The 15,419-nt window shown below is 41.7% G+C and overlaps 1 protein-coding gene across 19 annotated transcripts in view; it reads right to left on the bottom strand.

Annotated features, from left to right (window-relative positions):
- Positions 1-15,419, bottom strand: part of PRKCB (protein kinase C beta) — a 382,335-nt gene that overhangs the window by 106,232 nt on the left and 260,684 nt on the right. For all 19 annotated transcript variants that reach the window (XR_013410845.1, XR_013410839.1, XR_013410842.1 and 16 more), the window contains 1 exon segment: positions 1,277-1,373. Coding sequence is in view for 10 of the 19 variants with exons in the window: in XM_077983617.1 (XP_077839743.1) it covers positions 1,277-1,373 (97 nt within the window). In the remaining 9 variants the exon portion in view is untranslated.

The raw sequence follows: 15,419 nt of genomic DNA, 5'->3' as shown, positions 1-15,419 counted from the left end.
CCCAAGTAGCTGGTATTAAAGGCATGCACCACCACGCCTGGCTAATTTTTTTGTGTTTTTAGTAGAGATGGGGTTTAACCATATTGGCCAGGCTGGTCTCGAATTCCTGACCTCAAATGATCTGCTTGCCTTGGCTTCCCAAAGTGCTGGGATTACAGGCATGAGCCACCGTGCCCGGCCCTCTGTCTACTTATTTCATTCACTGTGACTACCATTCCAGTCCAAGTCACCATCAAAATGGTAGGCAGTGAATAAGCACTTTTGAAGAAATGTCTAAGTCTGAATGCAGACAGGGAAGCAGGAATAACTTCATAAGGCAAAGGCATTTAATTGGGGTCTTGAAGGATTAATCAGAGTTTTCTAGGAGATGAAACAACCTTGCAAAGACTCAGAGTCGTGAAAAGTTTTGGTAGGAACCATGCCATAAACAAGAAAATCAGCACAGCAGCAAACCTAACTGGTTTCCATTGACAAAAGAAAGGAGATGAAGAAAGAAGAGAGACAGAGAGAAGATAGAGGAAGAGAGAGAGAAAGAAAGGGGAGAAAGAAAGAAAGAAAGAAAGAAAGAAAGAAAGAAAGAAAGAAAGAAAGAAAGAGAGAGAGAGAGAAAGAAAGAGAGAGAGAGAGAAAGAAAGAAAGAAAGAAAGAAAGAAAGAAAGAAAGAAAGAAAGAAAGAAAGAAAGAAAGAAAGAGAAAAGAAAGAAAGAGAAAGAAAGAGGGAGGGAGGGAGGAAGGAAGGAAAAGTAAAGAAGAGAGGGAGAGAGGAAGGGAGGGAGGGAGGAAAGGATGAAGGAAAGAAGGAAGGGAGGAAAGGAAGGAAAGAGGAAAGGAAGAAGGAAAGAGAGAGAAAGAAACAAAGAAAGGAAGGAGAGAGAGAGAAAGAAAATAAAGAATGAGAGGGAAACAGAAAGAGAGAGGAAGGAAGGCAGTAAGGCAGGAAGGAAGGAAGGAAAAAAGTAAGAAAAGAGAGAGAGAAAGCAAGCAATCAAGAAAGCAAGCAAGAAAGCAAGAAAGAGCAAGAGAAAGAAAGCAAGAGAAAGAAAGCAAGAAAGAGAAAGAAAGGGAGAAAGGGAGAAAATTAGAAAGAAAGAAAAGAGAGAGGGAGGAAGAAGGAAGGAAGGAAGAAGGGAAGGAAGGAGGGAAGGAAGGAAGGAGGGAAGGAAGGAAGGACGGGAGGGAAAAATAATAAAGAAAGAAAGAGAGAGGAGAGAGAAGAAGGAAGGAAGGAAAAAATAAAGAGAAAAAAGAAAGAAGAGAGAAAGAAAAGAAACCTCACCTCAAATTTCTGCCGCAGTTCTTCGTTGCCCTCACTTCCTTCTGGTGGCACAGGCACATTGAAGTACTCGCCTTCCTCCTGGCTCAGTAACTTAAACCTGAAGGGAGACAAGGGGGCAGGACAAATTTCATGACTCTATTTGATATTATTTTATTGATCAGGATATGAAAAGGAGGCCTATATAAAACTCTACTTCAAAAAATACATGTTGAGGGTTTTTTGGCTTGTTTTGGTTTGTTTTTTGGTATGTTGGATGGGGGCAGTGTGTGTGGTACACTACCAGGTACACTATACATTTTTGTAACTCTTCCATGAACAGCAGAAAAACAATGTATATCATATGTGCACAGGAGGGAAAGTTCTCACTCTCTACACACACTTATACAGTTTTCTTAGTTATATCGTTAAATCACTGTATATTTTTACCTACTTTTTGTCCATTAAGTAGTTTCTTAGTTTGAAAGAATGCTATGAAGACCCCTCATTGTAAATTTCTTGTTGATATTGTTGTCGTTGCTTTTAGAGATAGGGTCTCACTCTGTCACCCAGACTGGAGTGCAATAGTGCAATCATAGCTCACTGAAGCCTCAAGCTCCTGGGTTCAAGCGATCCTCCTGCCTCAGCTTCCTGAGTAGCTGGGGACTATAGGCTTGGGCCACTATGCCCAGCTAATTTTAAAAAAAAAATTTTTTTTTTTTGGTAGAGATGGGAGCTGGCTATGTTTCCCAGGCTAGTCTTGAACTCCTGACCTCAAGTGATCTTCTCATCCTATCCTCCGAAATTGCAGGGATTACAGATATGGGCTGTCTGTAATCCCAGCTGCAAACCCCACTGCCTGGCTTTAAATATATTCTTGTCATGCTCTTCCAGCATTTCTACCTTTCACCCTACATAGGCTGCCACCTTGCCATCCTGGCACTCAACTGCATTTAGGTGACCATGGACTTAACTTCATGGTGCTATTTTCTCTGCAGAAGTTTGCCCAGAGTGTGCTGTAGTCAGTCTCTTGAGAAACGGCATCCCTTAGTGGTTAAGTGCACGAGCCCTGGAGTCAAACCATGTCTGGATGCAAATCTCATCTCATAACCTTAGACAGGCTGGTTAGCCTCTCTGGGCCTCTGTGTTTCTCATCTATAAACTGGAATACAAATTCCTTCTTCATAGAATTCTTGTGAAATTGAAAGATAATGACGCATGTAAGATGATAAGCACAGCAGCATTTGGCATTCAGCAAGTGTTCAATGAGTGGCATCATCATGATTATTATTACTGTGACTAATGTCATTATTATTATTTTAGAGACAGGGTCTTGTTCTGTCACCAAGGCTGGAGTGCAGCGGCACAATCACAGCTCACTGCAGCCTTGACCTTCTGGGCTCAAACAGTCCTCCTGCCTCAGCTTTCAACCAGCTGAGACTAAAGGCACATGCCACCACACCTGGCTGTTTTTGTTTTTGTTTTTTTCTTTTTTTTTTTCTTTTTTGGCAGAGATAGGGTCTTGCTATGTTGCTCAGGCCAGTCTTGAACTCCTGGGCTCAAGCAATCCTCCTGCCTCAGCATCCCAAGAAGCTGAGATTATAGGCACACGCCACCATGCCCAGCTACTACTAATATTATAATAATAAACATGGGGGCTTCAGTTTGTTTCTTGGCCACAAAGATTTTTCCAGCCAGTAAGAGGATGAGATGAGTGTGAGGAACGAAAAGGGACATTCTAAAAGCATTTGAATCAGTGGGAAAGAAAAAAGAACCCAGAACTGCTCGCTCTCAAAGATCATTCCTAACCAAAGTTTCAAATTTTCATCACAATGTTTTCTCTCCATTCACGAATCTTCTTAGGCAGCTTCCAAAAATGGGCTAGGTGATTCAAAGCAGACAAGACAATTTGAGCCTCTACGCCTCCACATTTAATATTCCAAATTTTCTTCCAAATTTCCACGGAAATTACCAAAAGAAATACAAACACAAGAGAGCATCTGTATCTTTGCTGGAAATCGAGAAGGGTGCTATCCACACAGCAGGGACTTCCAGGGATTCCTACAAATTAAAGTAATAGACAGAAAACAGAGCTATGTTGGGTAAATTTTAACTTTATCCATTCAGATGCTACCTTTGCGGATTTTGCTAGACTTGTGTATCAGTGTTGAAATATCTGTTTTGCTTTTTTAATAATAAATTTAATTTTAAAGGACACTTTTTATTTCTTCCTTAGAAGGAAATCCAAAATCACTTGTTACAAATAGAAAATAATTGTTAAAAACAAACAAAACAAAACAGAAAGATACACAGGTCATCGTCGTGGCTCATGTCTGTCACCCTAGCACTTAGAGAGGCTCAGGCAGGAGGATCACCTGAGGCCAGGAGTCCAAGATCAGCCTGGGCAACAGAGCAAGACCCTGTCTCCACAAAAAATAAAAAAATTTAGCTGGGTATAGTGGCGCACGCCAGTAGTCCCAGCTACTTGAGAGGCTGAGGTAGAAGAATCGCTTGCGTCCAGAAGGTCAAGGCTGCAGTGAGCTTTTATTGCACCACTGTACTCCAGCCTGGGTGACAAAGCAACACCCTGCCTCTCTCTCAAAAAAAAAAAAAAAAAAAAAAGCCGGGCATGGTGGCTTATGCCTGTAATCCCAGTACTTTGGGGCCAAGGCAGGCAGATTACCAGGTCAGGAGATCAAGACAATCCTGGCCAACATGGTGAAACCCCGTCTCTACTAAAACTACAAAAAAATTGGGTGGACATGGTGGCTCATGCCTGTAGTCCCAGCTACTCGGGAGGCTGAGGCAGGAGAATCGCTTGAACCCGGGAGGCGGAGGTTGCAGTGAGCCGAGACTGAGCCACTGCACTGCAGCCTGGCAACAGAGCGAGACTCCGTTTCAAAAAAAAAAGATAAACAAATGGAAATCAAGGTTATGCATGTGCAAGCAGATGGTGTTGCTTACCAAAGGCTCTCAATCTAAAGACTGCCCCGCCCCCTTTTTAATGCGAGATCAGCAAAGAGCAAGTGTTAGAGTGTTAAGGATATACCAGAGCCCTCTGAGATTTTCTCTTTGCCATAATTTGAAGAATTGAAAGAACACTGACCAAAGAATTGCTTTCCTGGGGCACAATTCAATATTATTTATGCCCTGAGTGTGAACCATCTAGAGTATTTGGGGTCTCACACTCGTGAAAATACAGATAAAGGGGAATTGACCAGCTGTCATCCCTAAAAGGTGCTTCAACAGAGCCCAATAATGACCCTGGCTGAGACCATCAGGGACTGGGTGGGGGTCTCCAATTCCCATTCATATGCGGGACGAGAGATGTCAGCACCTGGAGCAGCAGGCAGGGGAAGGGTGCCACAACGTGTGTCCATGGTGGCCAGTACACCACAGAGTGAGTGAAGGATGCTGCCACTACTGCTTCCAAATAGGACACATGTGTCCCTTCAGAGAGGAACAGGACCCTTTCTGACTTTGAGATGTATAGAACCAACGTGGAGAAGATGGCTCTCCATCTGGCATGAAGGCTGCCTGTTATACACCTGTCTCCACTGTAGCCCTGCCCAAATGTCAGGAATAGGACTCCTGATCTGACAAAACAGAATTCAAAGAAATACAAAGCCTCCTGTCTCCCTTTATCCGGGTATGAAATGTTAGAACAAGGACACTTGTCATTTCTGTGCTCACTCTTCTATAAGTATGGGCAAATAAACACAATAGGACGTGTGAAAAATTCAGTCATTTAAATAGAAAGAAACAATGCAGAATCAAATTAACTCCCATGAAACGAAACTGCTGCCAAAAGAGAGAACATTCTAGAAACTACCTAATTCATATTTTCAATGAGATTCAAGGGGTTGGTCCATCTGTGAAAAGGGAACAAATATGACAGTGGGAAAGACCACTTTCAGAAAAAAAAAATATAATCACTGAATTAAAAAATTCATTTGAGACAGTGAACACAGCATGGATAATTCAGGTAACAATTACTCAATGAAAAGAAAAACTTGAGAAATTTTTCTGGCAATTGACTTGATATTTATCATAATAGATTGGAGTTTAATCAAATGCTTTATATACCACTAAGAATGCATATTACAAACATTAATTTACAACATGAAAAGGAGGAATGTTGCAATATACATATGTCAGAAAAGACCTAGACCTATTAATAGTCTTCTCATATAAAAAGTTCTTACAAGTCAATAAGAAAAAGGCAAAAGGACATAGTCATATATAAATATAAACAAATGGCAATAGGCAAATGAAAATGTTCAACATAATTTGTAATATAGTATGTGTATAATCTTTGCATCATGTCTTTGAAATTTATAGCACTGGATGTTAATGTTAATAAACCGAAAAGCCTCTTACAAGATTGGTAAGACTGTAAATTGATTTTTAAAATTGTAGGACATTTTGACAAACACTTTAATGATGCATATATGCTTAAAGGCATCAATTCCTGGCTTAGAAATTTATTAGGAAATTATTAAAGCTGGGCACAAAAGTTTTGCCACAATTACATTTATTGCAGATTATTTTTAGGTGAAAAATGCAAGCTACCAAATAGTATGCACAGTAAGGTTTCACTTTTGTTTCACTCTCTCTATATAGGGTCAATAGTGGTTATGGGCACTGGGAATCTGGACAAAATTGTCTGATTTTTTATATTTTTCTAATAATTATTAAATAATAATGACTAACACTTACTGAGTGCTATGTAGCAGACATTGGGCACCTCATTTATATTAACTAATTTGATATTGCAACAATCCTGTGACATAATTACGACTATTATCTCCAAATGAGGAAACACAGCACAGAGAGGCTAAGTAACTTGCCAAGGGTACACAGCTAGGAAGTAGTACAGTAGAAATTCTAACCCAAGAAGTCTGATTCCAAAGCATTAGCTTTTTGTTGTTGTTGCTGTTGTTGTTGTTGTTTTTGTAGTAAGACCAAACTGTCATTATTAATAATAACAAAATAAAGTATTCTTAAAAAATGTAATATAACACTGATTTAAGATAATAGTTATCTGTTCAGAAGGAGATGGAATAAAAAAGAATGAAATAGGAAAGAAAAAGAAAACTTTAGAAACAGAAACACCATAAGAAACATGGCAATTACAGCTATAAACATTAAAACATTTTCCTGTGGAGAAAAGATCTTCAGATTCAGGATTATAAATCACCCTACTACAAAGACACATGCGCATGTATGTTTATTGCAACACTATTCACAATAGCAAAGACTTGGCACCAACCCAAATGCCCATCAATGATAGACTGGCTAAAGAAAATGTGGCACATATACACCATGGAATACTATGCAGTCATAAAAAAGGGGGAGTTCATGTCCTTTGCAGGGACATGGATGAAGCTGGAAACCATCATTCTCAGCAAACTAACACAGAAACAGAAAATCAAACACCACATGTTCTCACTCATAAGTTGAACAATGAGAACACATGGACAGAAGGAAGGGAACATCATACACTGGGGTCTGTCAGGGGGTGGGGGGCAAGGGGAGGGAGAGCATTAAGACAAATACCTAATGCACGTGGGGCTTAAAATCTAGATGACAGGTTGATAGGTACAGCAAACCACCAAGGCATATGTATACCTATGTAACAAACCTGCACGTTCTGCACATGTATCCCAGAACTTAAAGTTTAAAAAAAAAAAAAAAAAGAGGCCAGGCGCGGTGGCTCACTCCTGTAACCCCAGCACCACTTTGGGAGGCCAAGGTGGGCAGATCATGAGGTCAGGAGTTCGAGACCAGCCTAGTCAACATGGTGAAACCCCGTCTCTACTAAAAATACAAAAATTAGCCGGGCGTGGTGGCAGGTGCCTGTAATCCCAGCTACTCGGGAGGCTGAGGCAGGAGAATTGCTTGAATCCAGGAGGCAGAGGTTGCAGTGAGCTGAGATCATGCCACTGCACTCCAGCCTGGGCAACAGAGGGAGACTCTGTCTCTAAAAGAAAAAAAAAGAAAAAAATTCCAACAACGTGCCACTTGTTATACAAGACCAAAGGACTTAGAAAGATTCGACATAAAAGAATGGGAAAGGACCTACTAGGGAAAAGGGATCTACCACACCACAACCAAAAAGGACACATGCAAAGGTTGGTTCGATCTCATTAACTCTTTGGCTCCCCATCTTCTTCAGAGCAGAAGACAAAGTCCTGACAAGGCCCACAGGATCTGCCAACCCTCTCCCCATATATATCCTCCCAGACCTAATCCTCCTCCAGTCTCCCCTCATGGATCCAGCTCCAGCTACACGTGCCTCCTTACTGCTCTTCCAACTTGCCAGATGCACTCCTGCCTCAGGGCCCTTGCATTTGCCGTCCTCTCTGTCTAAGACAACCTCTCCCTAGATATCCACACAGCTCACTCCTCACCTGCTTTAGATCTTTGGTCTATGCTACCTTTTCAGTGAGTCCTTTCCTGAATTCCCTATAAAATCTGAATGCCCCCACTCCCCAAGATTCCTTGTCCCCATTTCTTGTTTACTTTTCTCTATGGCACTTATCAGCCTCAAACATGCCATGTTTTACTACTTATTTTTGTTAATTTACTATTGTTGTTTATTTTTCTTCAACTAGAAAGAAAACTCCATGAGGCCACAGGGTTCTTGTCTATTTTGCTCATTAGTATCTCTTCAGCACAGCAGGTGTTCACTGTGTATATTCAATGAATGGATGAATGAATGAATGAATGAATGCCAGCAACAAAGTAAAATTATAGAGAAAAAGCATTAGCTGCAACAAAGATAACTGCATGTCAATATAATAAGATTTGTAGAGTTATGTGGTTAATAATATTGCCATATACAGATAAGGCAAGAACTCCTAGAAATAGAAAGAACGCTTTTGAATCATATTGCCTGAAGAAACTTAATAAGCACTACACATTTAGCTCAAGCAAACAAAAGGACAATAAGTAGTTATAAAAGATCTGGACCTTGGCCAGGCGTGGTGGCCCACACCTGTAATCCCAGCATTTTGGGAGGCCGAGGCGGGTGGATCACCTGAGGTCAGGAGTTCATGGCCAGCCTGACCAACATGGAGAAGCCCCGTCTCTACTAAAAATACAAAATTAGCTGAGCGTGGTGGCGCATGTCTGTAATCACAGCTACTCAGGAGGCTGAGGCAGGAGAATCCCTTGGACCTGGAAGGCGGAGGTTGTGGTGAGCTGAGATCGCGCCACTGCACTCCAGCCGGGCAACAAGACCGAAACTCTGACTCAGAAAAAAAAAAAAAAAAGATGTGGACCTTATAATACATTGGAATGAATAAATGTATACCCTGCACTCATGGACACAAAGATGACAACAACAGACACTAGGGACTACAGAGGGCAGAGGGGAGGGGAAGACAAGGGTTGGAAAACTAACTATTGGCTACTATGGTCAGTACCTGAGTGATGGAATCATTCATACTCCAAACCTCAGCATCATGCAACATACCCAGGTAACAAATGTGTACATGTATCCCCTGAATCTAAAATAAAAGTTGAAAAAAGGTTTATTCTTTCTCCACCAAAAAAAAAGTATACTCTACAAATAGTTAATATAATCTTTTTCTTGAAAGTCCACAGAACTTTTAATAACATGGAACAAATACTAAGCTATGCTGAAAGAAAAGGAAAGAAAATCAAAGGAAAAAGGAAAAGTACACAGGCCATATTCTCTAACTTGAAAGCACTAAAACAGTAACTTAACATCAATAATAAAAATTTAAACAGAAATCTAATTCTAGGGGTTAAAAAAATGCCTAAATTAAAGCATGTTAGAAAAGAAACTAAAAACTCAACTGTAGACCCTCAAGAAAGCAGCAAAAGCCAGAATGTTAGCATATCAAAACTTAGAGGAAACATTTATTCCCTTAAATGCTTGTTCATTATTTTTGGCCAGGTGTGGTGGTTCACACCTGTAATCCCAACATTTTGGGAGACCAAAGTGAGAGGATTACCTGAGGTCAGGAGTTCAAGACCAGCCTGGCCACCATGGTGAAACCTTGTCTCTACTGAAAATACAAAAATTAGCCGGGCATGATGGCAGGCACTTGTAATCCCAGCTACTCAAGAGGCTGAGACGGGAGAGTCACTTAAACCTGCAAAGATCGTGCCACTGCACTCCAGCCTGGGCATCAGAGCAAGACTCTGTCTCAAAACAAAAACACACAAACAAACAAAAAAAGCTATTCATTATTTTTAAAGAGCAGAGTCAGGCAAAAGAAGAAAAAATAAATTAGTAAAATATTCAACTGAAAGTCAAAGCCAAACACAAAATAAACCTACAGAAAAGGAGAAAATAAACAGAATTGATACACAAATCCCAGAGTTAATTTCTTGAAGAAAATAAATAAGTAAATAAAACAGGTGAACCTCTGAAAAATCAAGGGGAAAGAAAGGAGACAGTATAAATAAGCAAAATTAGAAACAAAGAGGAGGATTTGACAACAGATACAGGGCAACTGGCCAAGAGGCAGATGCAGACAGGGGGCCTGGGGCTAGTGTACCACATCTGGGAGCTTTCACAGCTGCATCTGCTGTTTCTGCCACATGGTCTTAAATTACAGCACAACAGAAGAGCTGGTGGAGCCCATCCCCTTCTAAATGGTGAAACTGAGTCTCAGAAAGGGTGTGAGACTTACTCAAGATCACATAGTGTTCAAAGAATCCCAGGGGCAAGAATCCAAATGTCTAGGATCTGGTCCATTTAGTCAAGACAGCATTGCAAATGTCTTGGCCGTAAATCTGAAGAGGACTTCTATCTGCAGAATCTGAAGAGGGCTTTTATTTTGGAAAAGTTCCCTTCCAACTATTGTGTCATCAACTTCACACCTATCCTAAGTGGTGGATGGAGGATAGGGGGTGTTGTAATCAATCTGATGGGTGGCATACCTGCTGTGAAGGCTGTAGTACAGACAGGTGAAGTGGCTCACCTGAGGTCACAAAGCCGCCACCCAGTTAGGAAAGCCAAAATCAAACCCGAGCTGTCTACCCTCTAGCCTTCCATCTACCCCTGTATCAGGAGGCAGAATGGGATTTGTATATGCTTAGGCTCTGGCATCATAGAAACCTGGACCTGAACCCAGAACTGTTGCTTAGAAGCTGTGTGTCCCTAACATGTTGCGGAACTATTCTGATCCTTGGAAATGATGCTCTATCTAGAATAACTGGAGAATAAATGATCATCTAAGTGTAAATGTAGTAATATTTTGGGCTTACTCCTGATACACTATCCCTATTCTTAAACCATTTTTTTTTCTTCCCTGCTCTCTGCCTTAGGGGAGTAGACAAGGCAGGCACTAGCCCAGGAAGAAGGATATGGCATGTGTGGGAGTTAAACTACTTTTGCAAGAATTATGACAGTAAGAGAAATATGACATAGAAAAGTTATGACAGTGTAAGAAATCGGACCTAACTAACTCCATCTGCTTCCAATCTCCAAGCTGTCCTTGTCCATTCTTGGGCCTAGGCCAAGCTAACTATGGGAAGAATTTAGTTTCAGTTCATTTTTTATTTGTATTTGTTTCTTTATTTACTTTGAGACATGATCTTTCTCTGTTGCCGAGGCTGGAGTGCGGGGGCACAATCACAGCTCATTGCAGCCTTGACCTCCTGAGCCCAAGTGATCCTCCCACCTCAGGTTCCTGAGTAGCTGGGAGCACAGGTGCATGCCGCCATGCCTGGCTAAATTTTTTGTTGCAACAGGGTCTCACTGTGTTGCCCAAACTGGTCTCTAACTCCCGAACTGAAGCAATCTTCCCACCTTGGCACTCCCAAAGTGCTGGGATTACAGATATGAGCCACCACACCTGGCCATTAGCTTAACTTTAAAACAAAGACAATAATAGCTCCTTCCCAAAACTAACCATCTCCTTGCTTGGGGACTAAAACTGCCTTTGTAAAACTAACATATTAGCCACAAAGTTAGAATTCTGGCTCCAGAGACATGTAGCCAGAGGTCATAAGATTCATGATCTCCCCAATTGCTCCTATAGATAAAATCACTATTATTGACCTAAAATTGGTGTTTGAAATATTTTCCAGACCCTGCATTCTGATGGACCAGCTGGTGCCATCCAGACCAGGACCCCATACAACAAAACTGGCTTACCTGGTCTTCTGATCCTCACCCAGGAACTGACTCAGCATGAGAAGACCGCTTTGACCCCCTGTGATTTCACTCTCGACCCACCAATCAGCATTCCCCATTCCCTAGCCCCCCTTCCCACCAAAAGATCCTTGAAAAACCCTAGTCTTTGAATTTTGGAGGAGGTCGATTTGAGTAATAAACTTCCATCCTTCTGCTTGGCTGGCACTGTGTTTATTAAACGCTTTCTCTGCTAAAATATTGCCGTCTCAGTGAATCAGCTCTAGATGAACTCATTGGGTGATTACAGGAGAAGCCCTTCTCTTTAGGGCTTAGAAAACCTTGGGAAGGAGAAAGGACAGGTGGTGGGGAGAGGTGGGTTTCCCTCCTCCTCGGCTGGAACGCTGGCCAGAGACCTATCCATGCACCAGGCAACATCATTCCAGCAGCAGCAGCAGGAGCAGAAAAGACTCCCCAGGGGGAGGACTCAGGCAGGCTCTTGGCCCTCCCTGAACCAGGCGCAGCAGTAGCCTACGAGTGGGACAGAGAAGGCGCTGCATGGAGGGAACTCACAAGAGGAAGCAACAGGCCAGGATCTCCAGCACAAAGCCAGAATGATACCCCAAAGCTAGCGGGACCAGTCCCGCTTCAGTGGGCACTGGTTTAGGAATGTAGGCTAAAAATAAAATCTTAAGGCCCCCCCACTGACAGAACATTCTCCCCTCCTTGGCCAAGAGGATGTAAGAAAAACCTTAAGAATGGAATTGTCAGCCATGAGAGAAAGGAGATTGGACATGTCTCGTTATACCCCCTCTCCTTTGGAGTTTAGATACAACAATGGGCTAACATGAATGTTAAAATAGAGATCGTAAGACTGACAAAACAGACTCTTTGTGGCAATAAAATACCAGATTACAAACAGGACTAAGGCCAGGCCAGGCAAAGGCGCAGTCACAACGTAAGCAATCCATCTTGCTGCACGCATCCTCAACATAAAACATGGAGTCTCACTCTGTCACCCAGGCTAGAGTGCAATGGCGTGATCTCAGCTCACTGCAACCTCCGCCTCCTGTGTCAAGCACTTCTCCTGGTCAGCCTCCAGAATAGCTGAGATTACAAGCATGTACCAGCACACTTTGCTAATTTTTTCGCATTTTGAGTAGAGATGGGGTTTCACCATGTTGGCCAGGCTGGTCTCAAACTCCTGACCTCAAATGATCCACCTGCCTCGGCCTCCCAAAGTGCTGGGAGTGAAGGCATGAGCCACCGCGCCCGGCCAATGTAAAGCATTTCTTCCTGTAAACTCCAAGTTTTAGCAAAGTCTTACTCTAACAAACTGCAAGTTAAAGAATCTCCTATAACCCATTTAAAGCTATCCGGCCTTTTGGGCCCAAACCAATTTATAATCTCCATGTACTGATTTATGTCTTTGCCTGTAACTTCTGCCTCCCCAGAATGTGTAAAACCAAACTGTAATCTAACCACCTCAGGACCACTTATTCAAAGCTTCTCGGGTTTGTTTCCCCAGGCCACAGCCACTTATATTGGCTCAGAATAAACTTCTTTGAACTATTTTATAGAGCTTGGTTTTGCTGTTAACAGGGGCCAGTCAGAAAAGTGAAGCAGTGAAGCTCAGAAAGTCCCACATGCAGCATACAGAGTCCCTTCTCCTCGGTCACCAGGAGCTCACAAAAGTGCATGAGAAAGTCTAAGTCCATTACAGAAAAGAAAGCAGCTTTATTTTTTTCTGCACACCTGATCAGTGCTGTGTGAAACTGCGACTCCACAACATCCGGAAATGCTGGACCCAGAGCCTGGCATCTATTAAGAGTCAATGAGCAGTAGCTATTGTTATTATAATAATTATTATTACGTTTTCTCCTGTCACATACCTCCTGAGGATCATACATTCTTTCTCTTTAACCTCTTTATGTTTGATTTAAAATGAGAATGAAACGCCCACTGTGAGTGACTGATGTAGACCCTGCGAAGTCAGGTCATTTGTATGTTAGGGAAAAATATTCAAAGCTTGGGGGAAAAAAAAAAACCCAAAAAGACAATCGTGTAAACTTTTAATGTCATGCTAGAGCATTTTCTAATTAGCTATTTCTTTCCTCACAGTAATATTACTTTGTTTAATTTATTATTCACCATCAAGTCAGGCCCAGAGGGCCTCCCTAGTCTGCAAAGACAGATGTTAACTTTTAGAAAACTGAGTTGAAATCTTTTTTTTTTTTTTTTTGAGATGGAGTCTCGCTCTGTTGCCCAGCTGGAGTGCAGTGGCGCGATCTCAGCTCACTGCAACCTCTGCCTCCTGGGTTCAAGCGATTCTCCTGCCTCAGCCTCCCAAGTAGCTGGGATTACAGGCATGTGCCACCAGGCCCAGCTAATTTTTGTATTTTTAGTAGAGACAGGGTTTCACCATGTTGGCCAGGCTGGTCTCGAATTCCTGACCTCAGATGATCTGCCCACCTTGGTCTCCCAAAGTGTTGGAATTATAGGCGTGAACCACCATGTCTGGCCAAAATCTTTTTTTTTTTTTTCAGTCTAGTAGATAAGATAACCCCAAAGCTTGTGATTCTATTGTCCTATCAGTCGGTTTTATATTTAACTGAGCAAAGTTATTTCCGCATTTCTTTTTCTACTAATTACACAAACATCAGTTTCTCAAACCTTCTGCGGAATCATTCATTTATCCTGCTGCTTTTCTCCTTAGTGAGCTAAGGAAATCTTTGGCCAATGCCCATTATCTATTTTATGAGAACTATGTTTTTAACCATTTGTGAAATGTGATTTAACACAACTCTTTTGGGGTACATTCTGTAAACCCAAAATAAAATTCTAAGCCCCCTAGCCATGTAAATGGACCCCTCCTCTCAGCCAAGGGCATTTCAAAGTTAACCTGAAAAACTGTTTCAGGCCATGATGAGAAGGGAGGGTTGGACATGATGTCTCATTATACCCCCTTCCTTTTGGAATTCAGGAAAAGTCAACCAGCGTTAACATCAACACAGACCTTAAGTCTGATAAGAAACATTTACAATCTAGTCTCTCTGAAGCCTGCTACCTGGAGGCTTCATCTTCATGATAAAACGTTGGTCTGCACAACTCCTTATGTAATCCACACATTCCTTTCTATTGATAACAGCTCATTCAGCCAATAGCCAATCAGAAAATTGTAAAATCTACCTATGACCTGGAAGCACCTCCTCATCCCACTTTGAGTTGTCCTGCTTTTCCAGATTGAGCCAATGTAAATCTCACGTGTACTGACTGATGTCTTATGTCTCCCTAAAATGTACATAAGCAAGTTGTACCCCATCCACCTTGGGTCTATATCATTAGGATCTCCTGAGTCCGTGTCACTGGCACATCCTCAACCTTGGCAAAATAAACTTTCTAAATTGATTGAAATCTGTCTCAGATACTTTTGGGTTCAAAACTCTCAGCTCCTGTCTTCTTCACATCTTCCATCATGTTGTCATTGATTTGTCATTTGCGTAATTCCTTGTTCAATGTTTATCTGCCCACCCACCCCCCCCGCCATAAGCTAAGCTCCATGAAGTCATGTCTGTCTTATACCTCGATGTGTCTCTAGTGACCAGCACCTAGTGGACACTCAATATATTTTTCAAGAAAAGCCTAAGATTAAATACGGAGCCAAGACAAGGAAGTCATAAGGTGAACGATCGAAAGATGTGTGTGTGGTCCAAATGATACATCTCTTTCTTGCGAAACCAGTTTGATTTTTATTTTCTTTCACTCGAAGCTGAAAAAGTCCTGAATGAGACAATCCAGATATGCGACAATTTATCTTGAAGAAGTAATAGCAGTCCAATTGCCACTTCTCCCAAAGTTATAGTGGCAGGTTGAGCTATTTCTTCTGACTCCTTGACTCAGTTAACTGTGAAACGGTTGCCAAGGGGGCTTACCCAGCCTCTCTTGGGTAATATTGAACGATATATATATATATATATATATATATATATATATATATTTTTTTTTTTTTTTTTTTTTTTCTGCCATAGGAAGGGAGCAAAATAAAATCTTCAG

This window comes from Macaca mulatta, chromosome 20 (assembly GCF_049350105.2).
Source record: "Macaca mulatta isolate MMU2019108-1 chromosome 20, T2T-MMU8v2.0, whole genome shotgun sequence".
NCBI lineage: Eukaryota > Metazoa > Chordata > Mammalia > Primates > Cercopithecidae > Macaca > Macaca mulatta.
Note: the sequence above shows the minus strand (reverse complement) of the source record. Positions and strands in the feature narration are given on the sequence as shown.